Source organism: Setaria viridis, chromosome 5 (assembly GCF_005286985.2).
Source record: "Setaria viridis chromosome 5, Setaria_viridis_v4.0, whole genome shotgun sequence".
NCBI lineage: Eukaryota > Viridiplantae > Streptophyta > Magnoliopsida > Poales > Poaceae > Setaria > Setaria viridis.
Genome location: NC_048267.2, coordinates 38,538,757 through 38,559,274, shown reverse-complemented (window position 1 = coordinate 38,559,274; position 20,518 = coordinate 38,538,757). Strand labels below are relative to the sequence as shown.

Sequence of the window (20,518 nt, the reverse complement as noted above, 5' to 3'; positions counted from 1 at the left end):
AATTCATGTTTAACCCGTCATTTCATGCGCCAAACTTCCTCCAATTAATCCCAAATTTCACCACGTCATCCTCCGGAATACTTTCGCCGATCCATATCCAAATTTCCCAAAAATAATCCTTCAACCTATTTTCCGTTCACATTTCCTGTTCGGAGCTCACGGTTAAAAACCGTTTCCTCTTTTATTTATTTGTGTGTCTGTTTGTGTGTGCCGTAGATCGCGGATTGCCCGAGGAGGAGCCCGAGGAGGAGTTTGACCGTGAGCCCGAGCCCGAGGACCAATACCGCGAGCCGGAACTCCCGGAAGGCTTTGAAGACGGCAAGTCCAATCTCACCCTTTGATGCATACTTAATACCTAGTTTTTCAAACACAACCTATTGGCCTGTTTTACAAAATGCATATTATTTCATCGCAAGACATGGTTGGATAGCCACCCCTTGATCGCAACACAATTAAAATCACCCGTTAAAAACCGTCTTTAAAATCTTTTTACCGCTGAGCTCCCGGAAATCGGAAATCTCCCCGGCGATTTCGCCGTCCCAGTACCCATACCGACCCCTACCTTTATATCTGTGCCCGTAAATCTCGCCGCGTGCCGTTGTCAGACCGCGCGCGTGCTCCGACCGCGTGCCGCAATCGCCGCCGGTTTTCCCCTTTTTCTTTTCCTTTTTCCCCTCCCTTTTCCTTTTTTCTTTTCTCCTTCCTTTCTTCCTCTTCTTTCTTCTTCCTCCCTCCTTCTCTCTCCTTCTCCTTCTTCTTCCTGGCGCACCGCACGCCTCCTGCTGGCGCCACTCCGTTGGACCGGCCCCCCCTGGTGCATTTACTTCCGACGCCCCACCTTCCCCTGGCGCCACACCGCGCGGCACCCCTGCGGCCGCCCCAGGCCAGGCCTCGGCCGGCCCCGCCGGAGCGTTTGCGCCGAGCCGCCCGACCCCACCGGAGCACCCGCGCCGCCCGCGCCGGTCCCCGACCGAAACGTCGGCGTGCCGGTCACGCCTCGACCCCGCCCCTACCGCTCGCCGCCGGCCCCTACCGCTCGCCCCGGCCCCTCCGGCGCCGCTCGCCCTCCGTGCACGCCACCGCCGGCCCCACTACAACGCCGGCCACCTCCCCCTCGCCGGCCTATAAAAGGCCCGGTGCCCGGCTTCACTCGCCACACCACCACCGCGCCCTACTCCAAGTCGCCGCCGCCGCAAGCCGCAGCCGCCGCCGCAAGCCACCGCCGCCGCCCCAAGCCGCCGCCGCCCCTTCCCCGCCCGAAGGCCGCCGCCACCGGCCGCCCCTCTACATTCCTCCCCAAGGTGAGGGGCAAAACGGAGCCCCCTCCTCTCTCCCCACCACCCACGGCCCTCGGCTCGCCGCCGGCGAGGCCCGGCCGGCCGGCCACCGCCGGCCACTCTCCATCTCTCCCTCTCTCTCTCCAAGTTCCTGGAGAAGAAGATAAGATTACCTCCGATTTTAGATCTGACCCCCAAGTTTCCCAGAATTACACATAGACCCTCCCACCACTCTCATAGCATTCTCGCAGATAAGCCCCTCCACCTCCAAAAGTAATTGCAAATAGGTCCCTGGTTATTACAAATCAGCCCTAAGCCTTCGTTCAAGCCCCTAATTCATGTTTAACCCGTCATTTCATGCGCCAAACTTCCTCCAATTAATCCCAAATTTCACCACGTCATCCTCCGGAATACTTTCGCCGATCCATATCCAAATTTCTCAAAAATAATCCTTCAACCTATTTTCCGTTCACATTTCCTGTTCGGAGCTCACGGTTAAAAACCGTTTCCTCTTTTATTTATTTGTGTGTCTGTTTGTGTGTGCCGTAGATCGCGGATTGCCCGAGGAGGAGCCCGAGGAGGAGTTTGACCGCGAGCCCGAGCCCGAGGACCAATACCGCGAGCCGGAACTCCCGGAAGGCTTTGAAGACGGCAAGTCCAATCTCACCCTTTGATGCATACTTAATACCTAGTTTTTCAAACACAACCTATTGGCCTGTTTTACAAAATGCATATTATTTCATCGCAAGACATGGTTGGATAGCCACCCCTTGATCGCAACACAATTAAAATCACCCGTTAAAAACCGTCTTTAAAATCTTTTTACCGCTGAGCTCCCGGAAATCGGAAATCTCCCCGGCGATTTCGCCGTCCCAGTACCCATACCGACCCCTACCTTTATATCTGTGCCCGTAAATCTCGCCGCGTGCCGTTGTCAGACCGCGCGCGTGCTCCGACCGCGTGCCGCAATCGCCGCCGGTTTTCCCCTTTTTCTTTTCCTTTTTCCCCTCCCTTTTCCTTTTTTCTTTTCTCCTTCCTTTCTTCCTCTTCTTTCTTCTTCCTCCCTCCTTCTCTCTCCTTCTCCTTCTTCTTCCTGGCGCACCGCACGCCTCCTGCTGGCGCCACTCCGTTGGACCGGCCCCCCCTGGTGCATTTACTTCCGACGCCCCACCTTCCCCTGGCGCCACACCGCGCGGCACCCCTGCGGCCGCCCCAGGCCAGGCCTCGGCCGGCCCCGCCGGAGCGTTTGCGCCGAGCCGCCCGACCCCACCGGAGCACCCGCGCCGCCCGCGCCGGTCCCCGACCGAAACGTCGGCGTGCCGGTCACGCCTCGACCCCGCCCCTACCGCTCGCCGCCGGCCCCTACCGCTCGCCCCGGCCCCTCCGGCGCCGCTCGCCCTCCGTGCACGCCACCGCCGGCCCCACTACAACGCCGGCCACCTCCCCCTCGCCGGCCTATAAAAGGCCCGGTGCCCGGCTTCACTCGCCACACCACCACCGCGCCCTACTCCAAGTCGCCGCCGCCGCAAGCCGCAGCCGCCGCCGCAAGCCACCGCCGCCGCCCCAAGCCGCCGCCGCCCCTTCCCCGCCCGAAGGCCGCCGCCACCGGCCGCCCCTCTACATTCCTCCCCAAGGTGAGGGGCAAAACGGAGCCCCCTCCTCTCTCCCCACCACCCACGGCCCTCGGCTCGCCGCCGGCGAGGCCCGGCCGGCCGGCCACCGCCGGCCACTCTCCATCTCTCCCTCTCTCTCTCCAAGTTCCTGGAGAAGAAGATAAGATTACCTCCGATTTTAGATCTGACCCCCAAGTTTCCCAGAATTACACATAGACCCTCCCACCACTCTCATAGCATTCTCGCAGATAAGCCCCTCCACCTCCAAAAGTAATTGCAAATAGGTCCCTGGTTATTACAAATCAGCCCTAAGCCTTCGTTCAAGCCCCTAATTCATGTTTAACCCGTCATTTCATGCGCCAAACTTCCTCCAATTAATCCCAAATTTCACCACGTCATCCTCCGGAATACTTTCGCCGATCCATATCCAAATTTCTCAAAAATAATCCTTCAACCTATTTTCCGTTCACATTTCCTGTTCGGAGCTCACGGTTAAAAACCGTTTCCTCTTTTATTTATTTGTGTGTCTGTTTGTGTGTGCCGTAGATCGCGGATTGCCCGAGGAGGAGCCCGAGGAGGAGTTTGACCGTGAGCCCGAGCCCGAGGACCAATACCGCGAGCCGGAACTCCCGGAAGGCTTTGAAGACGGCAAGTCCAATCTCACCCTTTGATGCATACTTAATACCTAGTTTTTCAAACACAACCTATTGGCCTGTTTTACAAAATGCATATTATTTCATCGCAAGACATTGTTGGATAGCCACCCCTTGATTGTTATGAACATTCCTTGTTATCCTATGCTTATCTCTAAATATGACTTGCTCTGTTTAGATGATAACCACTGCTAGAACGCTTAGGAATTTGTTACTCCACTGCAATCATTATTACTATGGTGTTTTTCGGAAAATAAGCTGTGTGTGTGTGCAAGTGAGAAAATGGCTTTTCGGGTTCAAGGGAAAAAGATGTGTAGACAGGATGGATGAGTATTCCTTGTGTGGAATGCCATGTTGTTGTGCTCGTACCTTGGTGGTTGAGCAATGTCGGGAGATATCCATCTTGTCGTAAGTAAGGACCGAGTTGATGTGTCATCTTGCCTAATTCCACCATCGTGCAACCACTCGACCGTTGTATGGGCAACGGCTTAGCATAAATCCCACTAGCTGAACTGTTAGTCCTCAGGGGTGCTGGTGAGCAACGGGAACCTATGGAAAAGGAGTAAGATCTTGGTGACTTAGGTCCCGGTTACGGTCTCATGGACGAGCCGTGAATCCCTTGGGTGTCTCCGCGAGGGCTAGCCAGTCTTAGCTAAGGTGGGTAATGGCTTTGTTAGGATCCGTACCGACACTAAGGTGATCGTGATGCGGTACCCTACTTGTGGGAAAAGTGTACAACCTCTGCAGAGTTAAAACCTATCCGGGTAGCCGCGTCCACGGCATTGGATGAGTTACGGCTTGGTCACATAACTAGCAATTGGGCAAGAATGTCATGTGAGTGTGTGTGTGTGTTGGATTTTGGAAGAGTCCGGCAGTTGTGCCGTGCGCTATGGCGGACGGGGAGTCCGATAGCGATAAAAACTTGGATCCTTTGTGTAGGATCAACCCCACTCAATGTTTCGAGTATTAAAGGAAAACTTTACTGAAACCCTTTTGAAAACGATCCCCTGCATGTGTTAAAATTTAGCTTTATCGCAAATAAACTCTAGCCTATCCTTGTTGTATTTGTGCATAAACTTGCTTGTATCCCCCTCCGTGGATGGGGTTGGACTTGTTGAGTACGTTTGTACTCACCCTTGCTTCGTTGCTACAGAGGAGGACCCGGACTTCGTCGCCGAGGACCTTGAGTAGAGGTTGTGTCCGCACCCGACGCTGCCTGTGGTGTTGGCCTACCCAAGATGCTGCTGCTGCCGTGTAGTCCCGAGTGCTGTCTTTTGGCAGTCGCTTGGTTAGCCGCCGTTATTTATTTACTGCTTATCGTTGCGTGGCTTTCACGCCCACTCCCTCGGGAGTTGTACGGTAACTGAACTATCTGTCGAATAAATGTGCTATCAGCCTCCTGGGACTGATATTTGCATCACATTTAGTCTCTACTTATGTGGGGACGCTTCAGGTGGTATCAGAGCCGTCGTTGGCTGTAGGACGCGACCTTAGGACCGGATTAGCCCTTTTTGACCAAAACAAAAGAATTACAAAATTTCTGCCTACCTCTGCTCTATTGTAAAACTAATTTGTGTCCCGGATCTTTTCCAGATGGCCGAGGAAGGATGGGTCAACAGCCACTGCCTGGAGGAGCCTGGTTTTCCCAGATTGCTGTTCGCCTGCATGGACCGCCTCGGGATTTATGAGCGTCCGGAGTACACCAGCAGGGAGTACGAGGACCGCGGGACCCCTCGGTATGAGATGATTATCTACATCGGACGGAGTAGCCGCTACCCCGACATCCAACCATGGAATGTGACTGCCCCTCTGCTTGCTGCAGCGTGAAGGTGCTGCGTGAGCAGAGGAATCTTCCATGGGAATAAGAAATACTACTAGAGAGTAGAGACAACACAACACCTATCTCATTTATGTGCATGATCCTGAAATGACCCAAAGAAGAGGGATACTTTTGTTCCGTCCTCAAAATAGGACCTTTTTTGCGATAAAAAAATAGGACAGTGTAACATACACGCACAAATGATCAGCAACGATTTGTTTGGCCTGAAGATCCAAAGTCCCGACACCAGCTCACATCCCACACCCATTTCCTATTTTAGAGGCGCCAACTACAAGGTAGAAGGGATTGGTCTTGTGCAGACTTGCGAAAGAACATTGAAGGTAGAATGATACTAGATGAGTACAGCCATATCCACTACCCATCACGCCCAGCCCGCCACCCCCCCCCCCACCCCACCCCACCCCACTATGGCCTCATGCCGAAAATACAGGTCATGAAAACTGCCACTAGGAAGCATCAAGCATGCACGTCAGGCCATGGCATCATCACCACGGCAAACTGGCAATACAAGGAGTATGACGCCGACCAAACCACTTGGTGGTCCGATCTTACTCTTCCATGGTGAGATCTTAATCATTGGAAGCAATGGTATTGCAGTTGCAGCTCAATCATAGAGTTTAGCTTCTGACCGACCAGTGGCATTACAATAAACCGGAGGCGCTAGCTTAACCGACCTCATAAACCATGCAAACCAACAACCAAAGAGAACCACACACCCACGGCAACCATGCATTGAAGCGCTGTGAGAAGAAGCGCACAAACAAAGCAGAAACTGGCCAGGGGTAGCACGCACGCAAGAACCAAGCGCGCACATGCAAAGATTCCCGCGGAGATTGTGCGCACCGGAACCAAACTGCTCGAGTAAGATCGCTCATCGACTCCACGAAAGAAAGATTGGGCATCAACCGACCAAAGTGGGAAGAGAGGAGGGGAGACATCTCCCAACAGTACCTTTGAAGGCAAAGCCATTTGGCAAGCTTATGCTGAGGCCAAGCATAACTTTTTTTTGCATGGTTGTTGATCCAGAGCAAGCTTTCAATAGCTGATCGGATGGTGGCTAGAAATTGGGAATGTGAAATGGAATATCCATTATGTGATCAGGCAACAGAAACAACAGTGCATCTGTGCCTCCAATGCACCTACGCCAAAGAGGTATGAATGATAGTGTCTAACTGGACTGGGAAATAATCAGCATACTGGAAGATGAAGATGTAGAAGTGGAACAATGGTGGTGGCGATCACTTGCGGCGTTCGACAGGAAGCAAGGCTGATCAGTAGCAGCGTACCTCATCCTCACTGCTTGGAACATATGGAAGGAGCGCAACCGGTAAATATTTGAAGGAAAATATCTACGGCTAATGAAAGTATTCGACATGATACAAGACGATGTAAAGTTGCACCAGAGAGTGTGCGGAAACCTTGTGTTGGGGTAGTGTATCTTAGTTTTACTGATGAGTAAGCTTAGAGAGCTATTTATCCTATATAATATCGAACCATTTATACTTCTATCTCCTTAAATGAATCAGCAATGCCCTGCTTTATTTAAAAAAAATAGGAAGCATCGCACGAGACGAACACGTACAGCCTTGTGATCTGTAGGCTCGTAGCCAGTACTGCGTTTATGCTTGTTCATCGCTGTCTGTCTGCCAATACAGTAGAGCAGGACGCGTCACAAAAGTCGTCAGCCGTCACACGCAAAATGCTACAAATTTGGGTGGGAAACGGTACATGCGTGGTGCCTCACATTTTAACGTAGCTAGCTGGTCACATTGTACGCGGCCTATAGACAACTATGTAGCGCAGGAGTAACAGATGCCCGGAACGGACGGACGGACGGCGCAGCTGGCCCTGGCCGGTCGGGGAGGTGTGCAGTGGTGGCCATCACTGGCACGTCCGATAGTGGCAAGGGTCAGTCACGTTCCGCTCCGTCCGGTCCGGCCGTTCTACCATTCTTCGCGCAGCACAGCGCGAGGATATTTTTATGGAATACGTAAGAGAATTGTGTATTTTGTATTAAGAAAGATTGATGGTTTTACAACATCGCGCGTTGGAAGCGCTGGGTAAGCTGCTAATGTTCTATTACATGAAACAAACAACCTAGCTAAAGTCCAGCGAAGTTAGATCCTAAGAGAGGATTACTCGCTCACTAGGCAACGCATGTATTCTGCTCCCGCCATGATCCACAACTCGCCTTCAGCTTTGATCTTTTGGAGCAGGAGGTTCATCTGCAGAGGAGCACCTCTGAAAACTCGCGCGTTCCTCTCTTTCCATTACTCGGATATTTGGATACGGTGCTAAACTTTAGCAGTGTCACATCGGATGTTTGGATACTAATTAGAAAGACTAAATATGAGCTAATTATAAAACTAATTGCAGAACTCCTGTGCTAATTTGCGAGACGAATCTATTAAGCCTAATTAATCCATCATTAGCAAATGGTTATTGTAGCACCACATTGTCAAATCATGGACTAATTAGATTTAATAGATTCGTCTCGCGAATTAGACTCCATCTGTACAATTAGTTTTGTAATTAGTATATGTTTAATACTCCTAATTAATATTAAACATCTGATGTGACAGGTGCTGTATCCAAACGAGGCCTTAGTTAATGAGCGCAACCAAGGTGTGGAAGCCCTTCCTCTTCTGTCCTTGCCACATTGCCCTGGCCTGCATCCACCACTGTTGGATGTTTTTGTTCTGTGTCGGCGCAGGATATTGCCGGCCCAATGTTGCAATGATCAAATACCACAGTTGTCAGGTGAAAGAGCAGAATAGAAATAGGTGGTCGTTGGATTCTGGCTCTTGGGCCTTGTTTAGTTCCCAATTTGGGGTGGTAAAATTGGCATTTTGCCATAAATACGTAAGTGTAGCGTTTCGTTTGTATTTGTAAATTATTGTCCAAATATTGACTAATTAGGCTCAAAAGATTCGTCTCGCAAAGTACAACAAAACTGTGCAATTAATTTTTGATTTCGTCTACATTTAGTACTCCATGCATGTACCGCAAGTTTGATGTGATGGAGAATTTTCTTTTTCATAGTGTCAAAGTTAAGGCCAACCAAAGGAAGATCTTTACCTTCAGTGGCGCCCAGGTTTTCCAAATCAGTTCATAACCTTGCAGTTTGGTCGATCCCTGATGTAGCATTTTATATGCCGATATAGCGGTGTATTCACCATTGGCTTCCAGCTGCGCCACTTTATATGCCGATCAGTAGAATCCTGGATGAGGAGGAGTAGAGTAGCATTGATATCCAGCTGCGCCACTTTCTGCTGAATCCCATGGCTTCCAGCAACTCCAGAAGAAAGGGTCATGACAGTGTGTCAAATGCCTTTGATATGTCGAGCTTCAGCAGAAACTTTGGTATTTTCTTCTTGTGAAGGGAGTACAGCTGCCCTTTGAACGTACTTGAAGTTGTCATGGATGGATCGGCGCTTGATGAAAGCGTTCTGATTCTTTGCGATCAAGCGATCAAGCTGCGGGGCCAATCTGACAGATAACAGTTTGGAGAGCAATTTCCCAAAGCTGTGTACCAGGGTGATCGGTCGATAGTCGCCTGGCTCGGCGGCGTCTGGTTTCTTTGGTAAGAGCACTATCAGTGCATTGTTCAAGAGCTCGAGGTTCTGACCATGTCCTTCTGCAAAGGCATTAACTGCCGCCATCAGATCGTCACGGATTACTGTCCAGCTGGATTGGTAAAACGCTCCCGTGAAGCCGTCGGGGCCAGGTGCCTTGTCTGCTGGGAGCTCTTTGATCGTTCCCAAAACTTCCTCAACGGTGAATGCCAGGTCAAGGTGTGATAGGTCCAGGGGAGTGATTCCCAGTGCCGCAAAACTCGCAGAGGTTCGCCTTGCCGTTGGCTGTCCGAAAATGCCAGAGAAATGGTCATAAAAGACCTGCTCGAGCTGCGCGAGGATTGAAGAGTGCGCGAGCTGCAGGGTCACATGCGCCGGCAAAGCGGGCGGGCGCGGGCCTCGTCGTCCCCTCACCTCACCCTCTCGCCCCCTCTCTCTCCTGCACATGCGCTTGCCTGCGACACCACATGGCCTGCCGTGAGTGCGCTGTTATCTCGCTTTAATCAGGCACATGCCGGTAGCCCACACGCCCGGGCTTCTCTTCTCCCTCCCTAATCATCGTCGTCCCCTCCTCACCCATCCATCCCTATCTGGCTAGCTCGTCGAGAGCACGGAGACCAGAGGCGTGCCGCGTGCAGCTGCAAAGCGAGCTATAGCCAGCACGCCACATGCACGCGCACCTACCTACCATCACGCAAGCAGTGGCTGCTGTAGTTACCAAGTGGTAGTACTTAAGGGGCAATTAACAGCAAGCAAGCTCCTTCATTGACTAATTAGAGGGGGGCGGTAAGTAATCTACACAAGCACACTCATCATACACACACTTGCAAACCAACACTCTCTTTTCGTATACTAGCCGTACTACTCGATGCTATCTTTCTTTCTTTTCTCTCTCTCGTCTTGTCCATCATCCTTATACTTGAGAAGTCGTCTCCTCCTCGTGTCCTGCCGCTGGCTTGGTCTCGGTCGGCGGTGGTCAGAAGAAGAATCAGTTAGCGCGGCCGGCGGCGGCGGCGGAGGTGGAGCAGGCGCGGTGGCGTGGGCAGGAGACGAGGTGGTCGTTTGTGAGCCCGACGGCCTGCATGAAGGAGTGGATGACGGTGGGGCCGACGAAGCGGAAGCCCCGGCGCACCATGTCCTTGCTGATGGACTCCGACTTGGACGTCTTCACCGGGATCTTCCGGCTGTACTTGTACCCCGGCGACAGCGGCTTGTTGTTCACGAATGCCCACACGTACTTGTCCAGCGACCCAAAGTCCCTCCGCACCTGCAACGCCATTCACATTTCTATCATTCCCCTGCCATGTATATTGTCACAAAGCTACTATAGTATAAGCAAGCTGTTATTCGTATGTTGGTGGTTAGTGGGAACCGGCTCACAGTCCCGTTTTGGAAAATGGAACAATGTCAGCAACGGATTAGTGTGCAGTACTCTACCTCCTACCAGTCACCGAGGATATCATTTTGTGAGAATGTGAAGCGAGCTCGTTAAACTAAAAGGCATGACAACAAAGCAAGTACGGTTAGCATCTTTTCCTTGCCACCAAAACGCCCATTAGGAAGGGCTCTCTCACTCTTTTTGGCTGTGTCCAGCTGCTTTACGACGCACTTGCTCTGCATCGGCAATGTGGTCACCTTTAATAAAGGGGCGACGCTAGCTTAGCATAGCTGCTTCTTCTTCATTGAGCTGTCTACCAATCAGGGGGGACAGGGATTCTGTTAGGCTTCGCTTTCACTTGTTGCTAACGGGTTTCATTTCGTAGGCTGCCTTCATTCATTGACCGCCTCCTATCATCTTTCGGTTATGCTTCGGTTGTGAGATGGTACTGGAACTTGAACTACTAGTATCTTGTCAGGCCCAACCGATCGAAAAAGCACTACCAACTAGTACCAAAAACAACACGCAGGTTTTGGATTTTTTGAGGGTTAAAAGCTCAGATTTAGGACGTTCTGATCCTAAACCTCGCTACCTTGGCACTTAGATTTCTGACAGCGATTATCGAACGAGTATTTGAAGTGAAAATATGTCGATAATGGACGGTACCTCGAGAATCCGGCAGGCGTTGTTGACGGTCCCTCTGACGGTGCCCAAGTCCAGGCCGAAGTCGGTGCTCAGCAACGCCATCTGCTTCTCGGTGTACTTGGCGACCGCGTCCACGTTGAAGCCGGAGAACGCCTCCCTGTTTGTGATAAGGCAGATACAGATTGAAATCAGCTCAGATGTTTCAGGAATGCAGCAACTGACATCTTCAGCGCAGTAGCTTCTACTACAGGGTATTGCTCTGTTCCGAACCTGTAGACGTGTCTTTTCTTGAGGATGGAAGTCCAATCCGCCCCGACTTGCACGCCAGACAGGGTGAGCATCTCGAACAGCAACCTGCCAGCGCCGCGAAACGTGAGGAGACTGTTACAAGAACATGCGAGGAGCAATGCGTGGCTCGAACTGTGGAGGAGGAATGGCAACTCACTCGTCATCGTGCACGGGCACTCCCCACTCCTCGTCGTGGTACGCCACATACAGGGGGTCTGCACGCCATGGAACAGAGCACGCAAGTTAGTGATCAAAGCTTCGGGAACCGGCACGATTTTGTGATTTTTGTCAAGAAAGGGTTTAAGAAGAGCGAAAGGCTCGTGCTTACCCGAGTAGGGCGTGATGAAGCTGCAGCGCTTCTCGTCGTTCCCGGTGGGGGAGGCGGGGACGGGCTCCGCGGCGGTGGCGCCGACCCTCCCCTCGACACGGGAGAAGGACGCGGTGCGTCCGTAGTGCGCGATGCGCATCTTGCGCTGCGCCTGCGCCTGCGCGGCGTGCTCCCGCTGCGCCGCCGCGATGCTCCCCGCGGGCTCGAACGCCTCCAGCGCTGCGAACGTCACCACCGGCAGCACCGCGCCGGGCTTCCTGGCCTTGACCCTGCTCTTCTCCGCGGCCACGGCCGCCGCCGCCTTCGTCGCCCTCGCGGTGACCGAGGCCGGCGTCGCAGGCGGCAGCAGGGAAGCCGCCGCGGCGGCGCGGGTGTTCTCGGGCGCGGGTCGCGCGGCCGCCGCGGCGGCATTGTTGTCGAAGGAGGCCGGCATGGAGAGCGACTTGTGCAGGGACTTCTTGAGCGGGCGCGCCCCCTCCGGCGGCGCCACGCGGTTGCCCGCCGGCTGCAGCACCGGGCGGCCGTCGATCTGGGCGACGCCCGCGGACTTGACGTTGGAGTTGCACATCCTGCCTGAGACTGGAGAGCCTTCCTTCACGGCGCCGGTTAGTTGGCTGGCCGGCCGGTTCTCAAATCTCAAGTGGTTTTGCTTTGCAGGCGCTGTGAGCTGTGGCGTCCGTCGGATGAATGAGAGTGGGATGATGGAGTGTGGGTGGCGCGAGGGCGGTATATATAAGCCGATCCGAGGCGCGGGAAAGGAAGAGGAAGGTGGTGGGTCAGGTAGGTAGGGCCGACAGGTCACAGGTGAGGGGGACTAGCTGCGTATGCGTGCGCTCGCCATCGGAGGGTCGGAGCTGAGCTCCTGCAGCGGCTGTACTGCGAGTCTGCATGGCCGTTGCGCTTTCACGTTCCCGTTGGATCGAACGGGCGAGGGTCTGTAGGGGACGCTCAGATGGGCTGTCAAGGCCATGGATTCGCCGCCTCGGCCGGGAAAACGTTAATGGGGCTGTAGGAAACGCATCGCACAAAGCAACGGACTGACAGCGAGTGCCGGGTGAAAATATCCCTGGTCCCTTGAAAGTGGGCAGCGCGACTAGAAAAAGGCTCCGAGTCGTGGCCCGTCCATGCAAGGATGGTGACTTGCGCTGGTGGTAAAGAGTTATCGCGAGGAACAGTGGCATTGTAGAACCCTGAAGACCTAGGCCAACCACCGAGCGTCCGTGCGTTCTCTGCCAGTCCAAATGCAGGTGAGGTAACAGGGGACTAGGTCGCGCTCGAGATGATAGGAGGTGCTTTTCGGTGGTTAGCGTGGTGCTCGCAAGTCGCAACCAACTTACCTCAGAAATGTGGATGTGCATGTACCATACTCTAAACAAACATGGAAGAAACAATCAAACAATTCGTTCATGGCCGACCAAATTAAGCCGATGCAAATTGGCCCTAATCAGCAGCCCAACCTCAGACCGCCGACCATCGGAGATACCTTAATGTTTAACGTACAGGGTGTGGAGGAGAACGAACTTGAAGAGACAACGCAGTAAACCTCGGCTGCTAACCAATCGAGCACAAACCACCGCAAACAAATCGATGCAACGTTTCATCCGTGCCAGTACGAAACAAAACATAGCCTGGCGCTGACCGTACGCAGCGGTAGAATTTCCACTGCGCCCAGCTGAGCTGACACGTGCTCTCGACCGGATGGAGAAGCCAATCACCGTACCTGGCTTCCACATGCCAAAGCGCGTACGCGTACGGTGTACTGGCGTGACATGACATGAGACGTCCCTGCTGCATTCACGAGCGGGGGTCGTATCGCCATCGCACAACAATTGGAGTATCCTACTGGCAACCGGCCCCACCACCCCCATGCCGGGGCGGGCTCGCGCGTACTACGTACGTATGATTGCGGCGGTGGTCCGCCTGCACCCGGCCCGGTCCGACAAGGAAGCCAAGCCATCCATCATCCGTAGCCGTGGCACGCGCCTGGGGCCTGGCTGCGCGTGTAGAGTGGGGGGGAAGGAAAGGATGGCGAGCGGCCGGCGGAGGCGAGGCTGGCCAGGCCAGGCCGGCCCTGCCCACGTTCTCCCGCGCCTCTTTCGAGCTGGCAGGGAATCTTGTGCTCATTCCCTCCTCCCCTGCTGCCGTGCTCCGTCCAATCCAATCCCGCTTTCCAGTCCGTTTCCGTCGAGCTACCGATGATCATCAGGCAGGGGTTGCAGAATCATGCATGGACGCTCAGCTCGTTAATGCACGGTTGCCTTCCCCCCTCGCATAATTGCAGTATTACTCTGCCACTGCAACTCGATCACCTCGTCTAGTCTAATCTAATCTAACCGCCCGTGCCGTTGCAACTGGTCGCAATCACAGCAGTTATGATGGGGACGAATCATTGTTGAGCTCGCGCGACGCGATAATTAGTTGGGGGCCGAGAAGGTAACTGACGCATCGCCCCGGAACCCGCTTTGCGCCGGGTTTTGCTTTCGCCCGTGTAGGTTGGGGGGATCGCCGTGTTTGTCATGATACGACGCGCACATGCGTGGGGTTCGCGGCCGGATAAAGCCCGTGCCGTCGTCGTTGTCGGCTACCTCCTCCTCGATCTCCTCATCGACGCTCGTGTCGCGGGCAGGAGGGATACGTACGGCTGGAATATCATCGCGGTGGTTCTGGATCCCGGGGTGAACTGGCACGAGATGCTCCAAATCTGGTGGTTGCAAAACAAAGTTCTTCTCGAGATACAGGCGTGCGGTTCTTTTTTGTGCTATCCGATCTCGGTTGCTGCCAAAATGCTCAGTTCTCCCAATAAGATATCTTTACTGCTGGCAGCGCGATTCGATTCGGTTCTCTGGATTGGCACTGGCATGGCACCTCGAACGGCCAACGGATAAAGGAGCCGGAGCCCGGCCATGTTCTGGGCAGTCAGTCATCAGCACAGGCGCTCTGGCACTGTTACAAAGACGACGTTAATGCGTGGTGTGTCAGCGTGCGCGGTGATCCGCAGCGGCAGCGCTCAGCGCCGTCGGTCTCTCCGGTGTCGGAGCTCTGCCGGGATCGAGGACATGGGCATCCCATCCAACAGGGCCGGGGGTGCATGCACGGACACGGACCTTATGGCACGGCAGGGACGCCATGCGTCTGCCTTGCCCTACCGCAATAAGGGCAGCCAGCCATCTGATGGATGCCGCCGTGTACCCGTAGATAGCAGCTAGCGATGGCCGCCGGGCCTATCTCCCCGCGCCCTGTGTCCGGTCATGGGTTGCACGAACCTGATCCGACCTGAATGCAGGTTCCCAAGCTTGGCGCCGACTAGTCCCTACAAATTATGTTATGATGAGAAATTCATGCCGCTTGTATTGTATGAATGATTCGAGCTTTAAAGCCATCCATCGCATGGTTCCTTGGCAACTTGCCAGGAATATGGAGAGAGATTCATGGAGCTCGTTCATGATTGCCCCGGGGGCCGGGGCAGGGCACTGTGTAATCACAAGCGGCCATGTCCATGTATGTACCGGGCTAGCAGCTGAAGGGTGCCGATGTTGTCAGTGCACCGGTCGTTTTCAGAGACACTGTTCAATGTCCTCTTCCATGGGTTCCACCTTAACGCCGGCTGCAAATGACAAACCGGACTGGCACTGGCAGATGAAACCTGGACTTCTTCCACACTGCTGTTCCGTTCCATGTTACCTGTCGTTTTGCGCGGTGAAACGGATCCTTATCTCACGGCTACGTCTCGGCGTGTCTCTGCACTGAAAAGTGTTGTCAGAGTTACCACACAGGCATGGGTCTGTTCGCTTCAGCTTATTCAGCCGGCTTATCAGCCACCAAACAGTATTTTTCTCTCACAATAAATCAGCCGTTTCGGCTTTTCAGCCGGCTTATAAGCTGAAGCGAACAGGCCCATAGCTGCTGGCGGCATGAGCAAGCGCAGCCAGACACCACTTTGGCCTGGAGCCTGGAGCCTGGAGGGGAACCCGAGCAAATCGTACACAACCTTTGCTTTGTGTAACCACCGAATCGCACGGGTCCAGTCCATGAGCGGCGCGGGGAACACAGGCACACGAGGGACCGTTCGATTGGCCTTTACCAATCATTTTAGCCAGGTACCACAAAGCTCGGATGCAACAAAGCAGCAATAATCATGGCTGGCTGGCTGGCCTCACTAGTCACTGCACAACGGCCGTGAACAAGAGCTTTGGCGTGGACGGCTGGGGCCTGGGGCTCGCCGCATGCGCCGGATCGGAGTAACCCATTGGCCGGACCATCCGCCGCCTCGCTCGTCCTTCACCCGCTCGGCTCGATTCACCCCGCTAGATCCGAACGAAACCCCGGCACGGTCGCGCGCGGGCGCGCATAAATCCCCGCAACAACCAACTCGATTCGGGCGAGCCCGGGTGGTGGCCGCGCCGGTGGGGGACATGGCATGTGCGGCCGCCCCGGCACGCCCATTATTCGGATGCCAGTCTCGCAGGAAAGCGCCGGGAGCCCACACGGGGGCTCGGGGGCGCGCCCACTCCTCCCGTGCCCGTGCCGGCCGATGGAGCTAGCTGCCGCGCGAAAGAGGCTGCTGCGGGGGCCGGGCGGTCGCGGTCGCGGTGGCGGCCAGGCACATGAGCCGTCGCGCTCGGGGCTATGGGGGGTTGGGTCTCGGGTGCGTGCGCCGGCCGGTCGTGGCTTTGGTGCCGTGCTGGCGGGATGTTGGGTTGGAGAGGGTGCGGGGTGATGTGGCGTCAATTCGACGGGTGGCCCGTCCAGGCCGGCCGGCCGGCGTGCCACGCGGGTGGATGGACCGATCGTGGCGTGGGTCACGGATGGGGGGCGCCAGGTTGGTGGATTGCCACAGCCCCTTGAAGAGCAGCTAGCTGGTGCAGGGAGCCGGGGGCGACGGCGAGGCGGCAGCGCGCTGTACCTGTTGGTTTCGCACTTTGAAGTCACAGCGTGGTGTCGTGTGAAGAGTAAATTAGGGCACTTTTATTTTAATAACAAAATGCTGGAACAATCCCACGTTGGTGTTGCATTGCCGCATTGGCGGCTTCCACGGTTCCTTTTTTAGGCCTTGCACGGTTCCTTGAGGGTGTGTTTGGTTGGTTGTATCATTTGATTCATATATGAAATAATTCAAAATAATAATGATCCTTTTGTTTGGTTGGACGAATTGTACCAGCTCATCCAGGATGAGACCATCCCACTTAATACATTATTCTACTAATTAGAGTGAACCATATGGTACAAGCAAATTAGTCGAACCACCCCATCCAGGATCATCCATGCATGCATCATGTGGTGCATGCAACCAAACACACCCTGAATAGCCGATGCGGGGCGACTACCGCTTAGGCTGGTGCATGTTAGGGCACTTAGAGCAACTTCAAGAGTACGTCAAAAAATTCTTCCCCAAAATTATATATTGGGGGTTCTTCTAAAAAAATTTCCCCTAAAAACATATCAATCCACAGCAGATCGCTAATAAATTACCCCCAATATTTCAAAACAGGCCACATCATCGTATTGGGCCCATCAGAAGGGACGTGCGGGGGTGCGGGAATCAGGATTGGGGGAGAAACACCAACGCTAAAATATACGCGGTGGAAGGTTGTTTTTTAGCGTCGCTAAAAAATTGGGGAAGGTTTGGGTGGACTGTTGGAGTTCGTTTTTTCTCTTTTTCTCCCTAAAAAGGATATTGGGGTAAGATTAGCAGCCTTTTGGAGTTGCTCTTAGGGGCCGTCTCACGAGCTAGTTAAGAGTTCCAGGGGCAGTCCCAACTCATAGTATTTATGGACGGCGTCCATAATGTCACATCATCTTTGTTTCTCTCACCTCCCTCACAACCATCTCTCCTCGCAGCCGGTTCGGCGAACTCCCCAAAACAAATTATGTTGGCGAACAGACTAGTTAAATTATAAGTATATTTAGTGTATAAAATTTGCATTAATATATTTAGAGTCAGTCATTTTAAGATGATATCAAATCTTTAGTTGTTGACTTTATATTATAAGAGAAATTAAGAGTTAAAATTTACTTTGAAAGACTTTTCTCCCGTTCAAATACGCCTATCATTTCTAGACCGGTGGAGAACATCCGTGTGATCAAAGACACCATGTACCATTGCGCCATGGCAGGTCGCCCGAGAACATCAGTGGCTTTTATGTGTGCCTATTACAGATAATGCGAGATTTACATCTACAAGGAGTCGTTAACTTGTTGCGTTAGCAGGCAAGATAGGATGGTTTGTGTAGCCTGAATGTGTGTGTGTGTGTGAGAGAGAGTCGTTGATCAGAGCAAAGGTAGAAACCAGCATGCAGGAAATCACAAAGGCATGGCGGCGATATACATCAACTACCAAAGACCAGCACGTAAGCTGGACGCATAAATGTTCTTACTAATCAACTAAGCAAAAGAGATCGTGCAATTATGTTGGGTTGATTTAAGTAGGAAATCATTAAAGGTGAAATGAAAATTCTTTAGATTAATACCTTTTCAATTACAGAAAAAGTACAATGTTAATTTCAATGGACCTAGATTATAAATTATGTAAAGATAATTTTGAGAGTGTTGAAATCCTAGCTTCTATTTCTAAACTAATACTCCCTCCATCCCAAATTCTAGATCATTTTAGTATTTCTAGGATCATAGCTTTTGCTATATATCTAGATATACACCATTTCTAGATAATAGTAAAGTCTATTGACCTAGAAATACCAAAAGAACCTACAGTTTGGGATGGATTCCAAATTGTAGGTCGTTTTGGCATTTCTAGGATCATAACTTTTGCTATGTATCTAGATATACACTATTTCTAGATATTATATAATAAAATCAATTGACCTAGAAATACTAAAACAACCTACAATTTGTGATGGGGGGAGTATATTATATTTTTATTAAAGGATATTTTGGTAAGCCGTAACCTCATCAATTATGATTGGATACGAAGAATCCTACGTAAATTTGATGACCTCAACAAGTTAAGGAGGGAAACCACGACAAGGAAGGTGTCACTTTTGTACAGCATCAAAGCGGCTAATTCAGAGTCAACAAATGTCATATGCACAATCTAAAGATAGTTATATTACTGATCTTAGTAGAACTATGTAGCGAATCTAGCCTTAGAACCCTCGCCATTGGACATACCCTTAGCATCGTCGAATCCCATGTCACATACAGGTCTTCCTGTTGGGACAAACTAGGGGCTGCTTGGTCGGCAGCAAACCAGCTACCGACCACCCCTTCCCTTGCCAGCCAGTTCTGCTATATTAGAGCACCCGCAGTGTTGAAGAAAGGCGATGCTCCGTTTGGAAAGAGAAGATGAATCACTGATGATTGCACACTGTGAGAGCCGATGCTTGGAAAATTTTCTAACCTCGACGCCTGTACATACCTCGATGCCACAAAGTAAAATATTCTTGTGTGCCCTTGCCGCGGTGTCTGAGCCACTCAAATGAAGGGATGGGCATTTTTTATTTGGCTAGAGGACCTAGCACCGCTGGTCCTGAGATTTGGGAGGCTCGGAGCGAAAGTAAAACTCAAGGTCCTTTAATATAAACATTATAACAAATATATATGAAATGTTACCAATAAATACTTAAATGTATCTAAAAATAATATTTATATCAAATTATCTATACATATTACCTTAAAAGTTTCTTCTAACATTCCTCGATGCAAAGTCACTTATGATAGGGTTGATGTCAATCTCATCCAACAATTTCTTCTCGACGCATAATAGTTATAAATCAGTTGAGATTAAATAACTTGTCATAGTGAATTAATAATTAATGGTATGGAGAATTGGAGAATTGGCAATCGAATCACCTGATCACAGAAGCGAATTGGCGCCAACCGCAAGGTCCGCAAGCAACAAGCCAACAAGCCGAGAACCGGCGGCGCGCAGGGATTCTCTGCGCTCGCCGAGCGCTTCCTCGCCGTGCGATCGTTCAGGAACACCACCTCGTGGTCACTCAATGTGTGCAAGTGCATGCACGCACGCACGCCGCAGATTGGTCAGGATTCAGGAATAGTGATCGCCGGGGTTGTGTGCGCACGCGTATACAACGATGAGTAGCGTACCTGGATGCCGTTGTCGACGCTGTCGAATAACTGGTCATCGCCGCGCACGCCTGGCCCTTGACGGCGGTCGAGAGTATGGAGTTTTATTTAATCGCGATTTGGATCTAATCCCTAGCCCTAGCGGCGGCCCCTGGATGATCCACGATTTGGATCTAATCTCTGGCCCTAGCGGCGGCCCCTGGACGATGCGTACGTCGTATGTTTCGGTTCTAGGATGGTTACGTCGAGTCTCCCGTTGATCCTTTGATATGAACCCGTTAGGGTTGATTCCCGATCTTTCGATGAGAGGCGTGGGATAACTCGATTGGTCGATGGAGACGACGTTCACAGCCCGACTACAGCCTTCCAAGCTGCGCCTTAGCAACCGATACACCACCTCCAATGGCTGCCGCGATCTTGTGGAGCGCGTCACCCGGCCACTAGGGCACTCGTCCTGCAAGCAATCGAAGAACTAGCAAGAACAAGTATAACAAATACTGAATTTACTAGATGAAGATGAAGGTTTCCAACTCAATCTCAATACGGTGGGGTTCCGAAGACAGCAAGACGGGCGGCTGATCCAGCACGCGCGCTTACAAGCAAGTAGCGAGAGCTAAACTTGATCTAAACAAAACCCAATCTGTTCGTGGCAGCTCTAATCCTTATTAATACCTAGAAGGACGACCAGGGGGGGTGTTGGGGTCGTGCTCCAACCCTAGGACACGTCCCTAATGGACCCAACTTGATACACGGCCCATCGGGCCAAAATAGGGCGACGCAGCACCTGTGGACAGAAAACCTCTCGGTAGTATTTCAATGATTGCGGTCGCCTCAAAATAGATACGGACATGAGTCTGGATCCATATGAAAATAGACTTCAT

General features: G+C 52.4%; 1 protein-coding gene across 1 annotated transcript; it reads right to left on the bottom strand.

Moving 5' to 3' along the window:
* Positions 1-9,700: 9,700 nt before the first annotated feature.
* On the bottom strand, positions 9,701-12,303 carry LOC117859324 (uncharacterized). Its single transcript, XM_034742555.2, has 5 exons — positions 11,598-12,303; positions 11,427-11,484; positions 11,252-11,335; positions 11,003-11,138; positions 9,701-10,225 (listed from the first exon to the last, which is right to left on the bottom strand). Exons 1-5 carry the CDS (start codon positions 12,163-12,165, stop codon positions 9,947-9,949), a joined length of 1,125 nt encoding a protein of 374 aa, XP_034598446.1. The 5' UTR covers positions 12,166-12,303; the 3' UTR covers positions 9,701-9,946.
* Between the last annotated feature and the right edge of the window lie 8,215 nt (positions 12,304-20,518).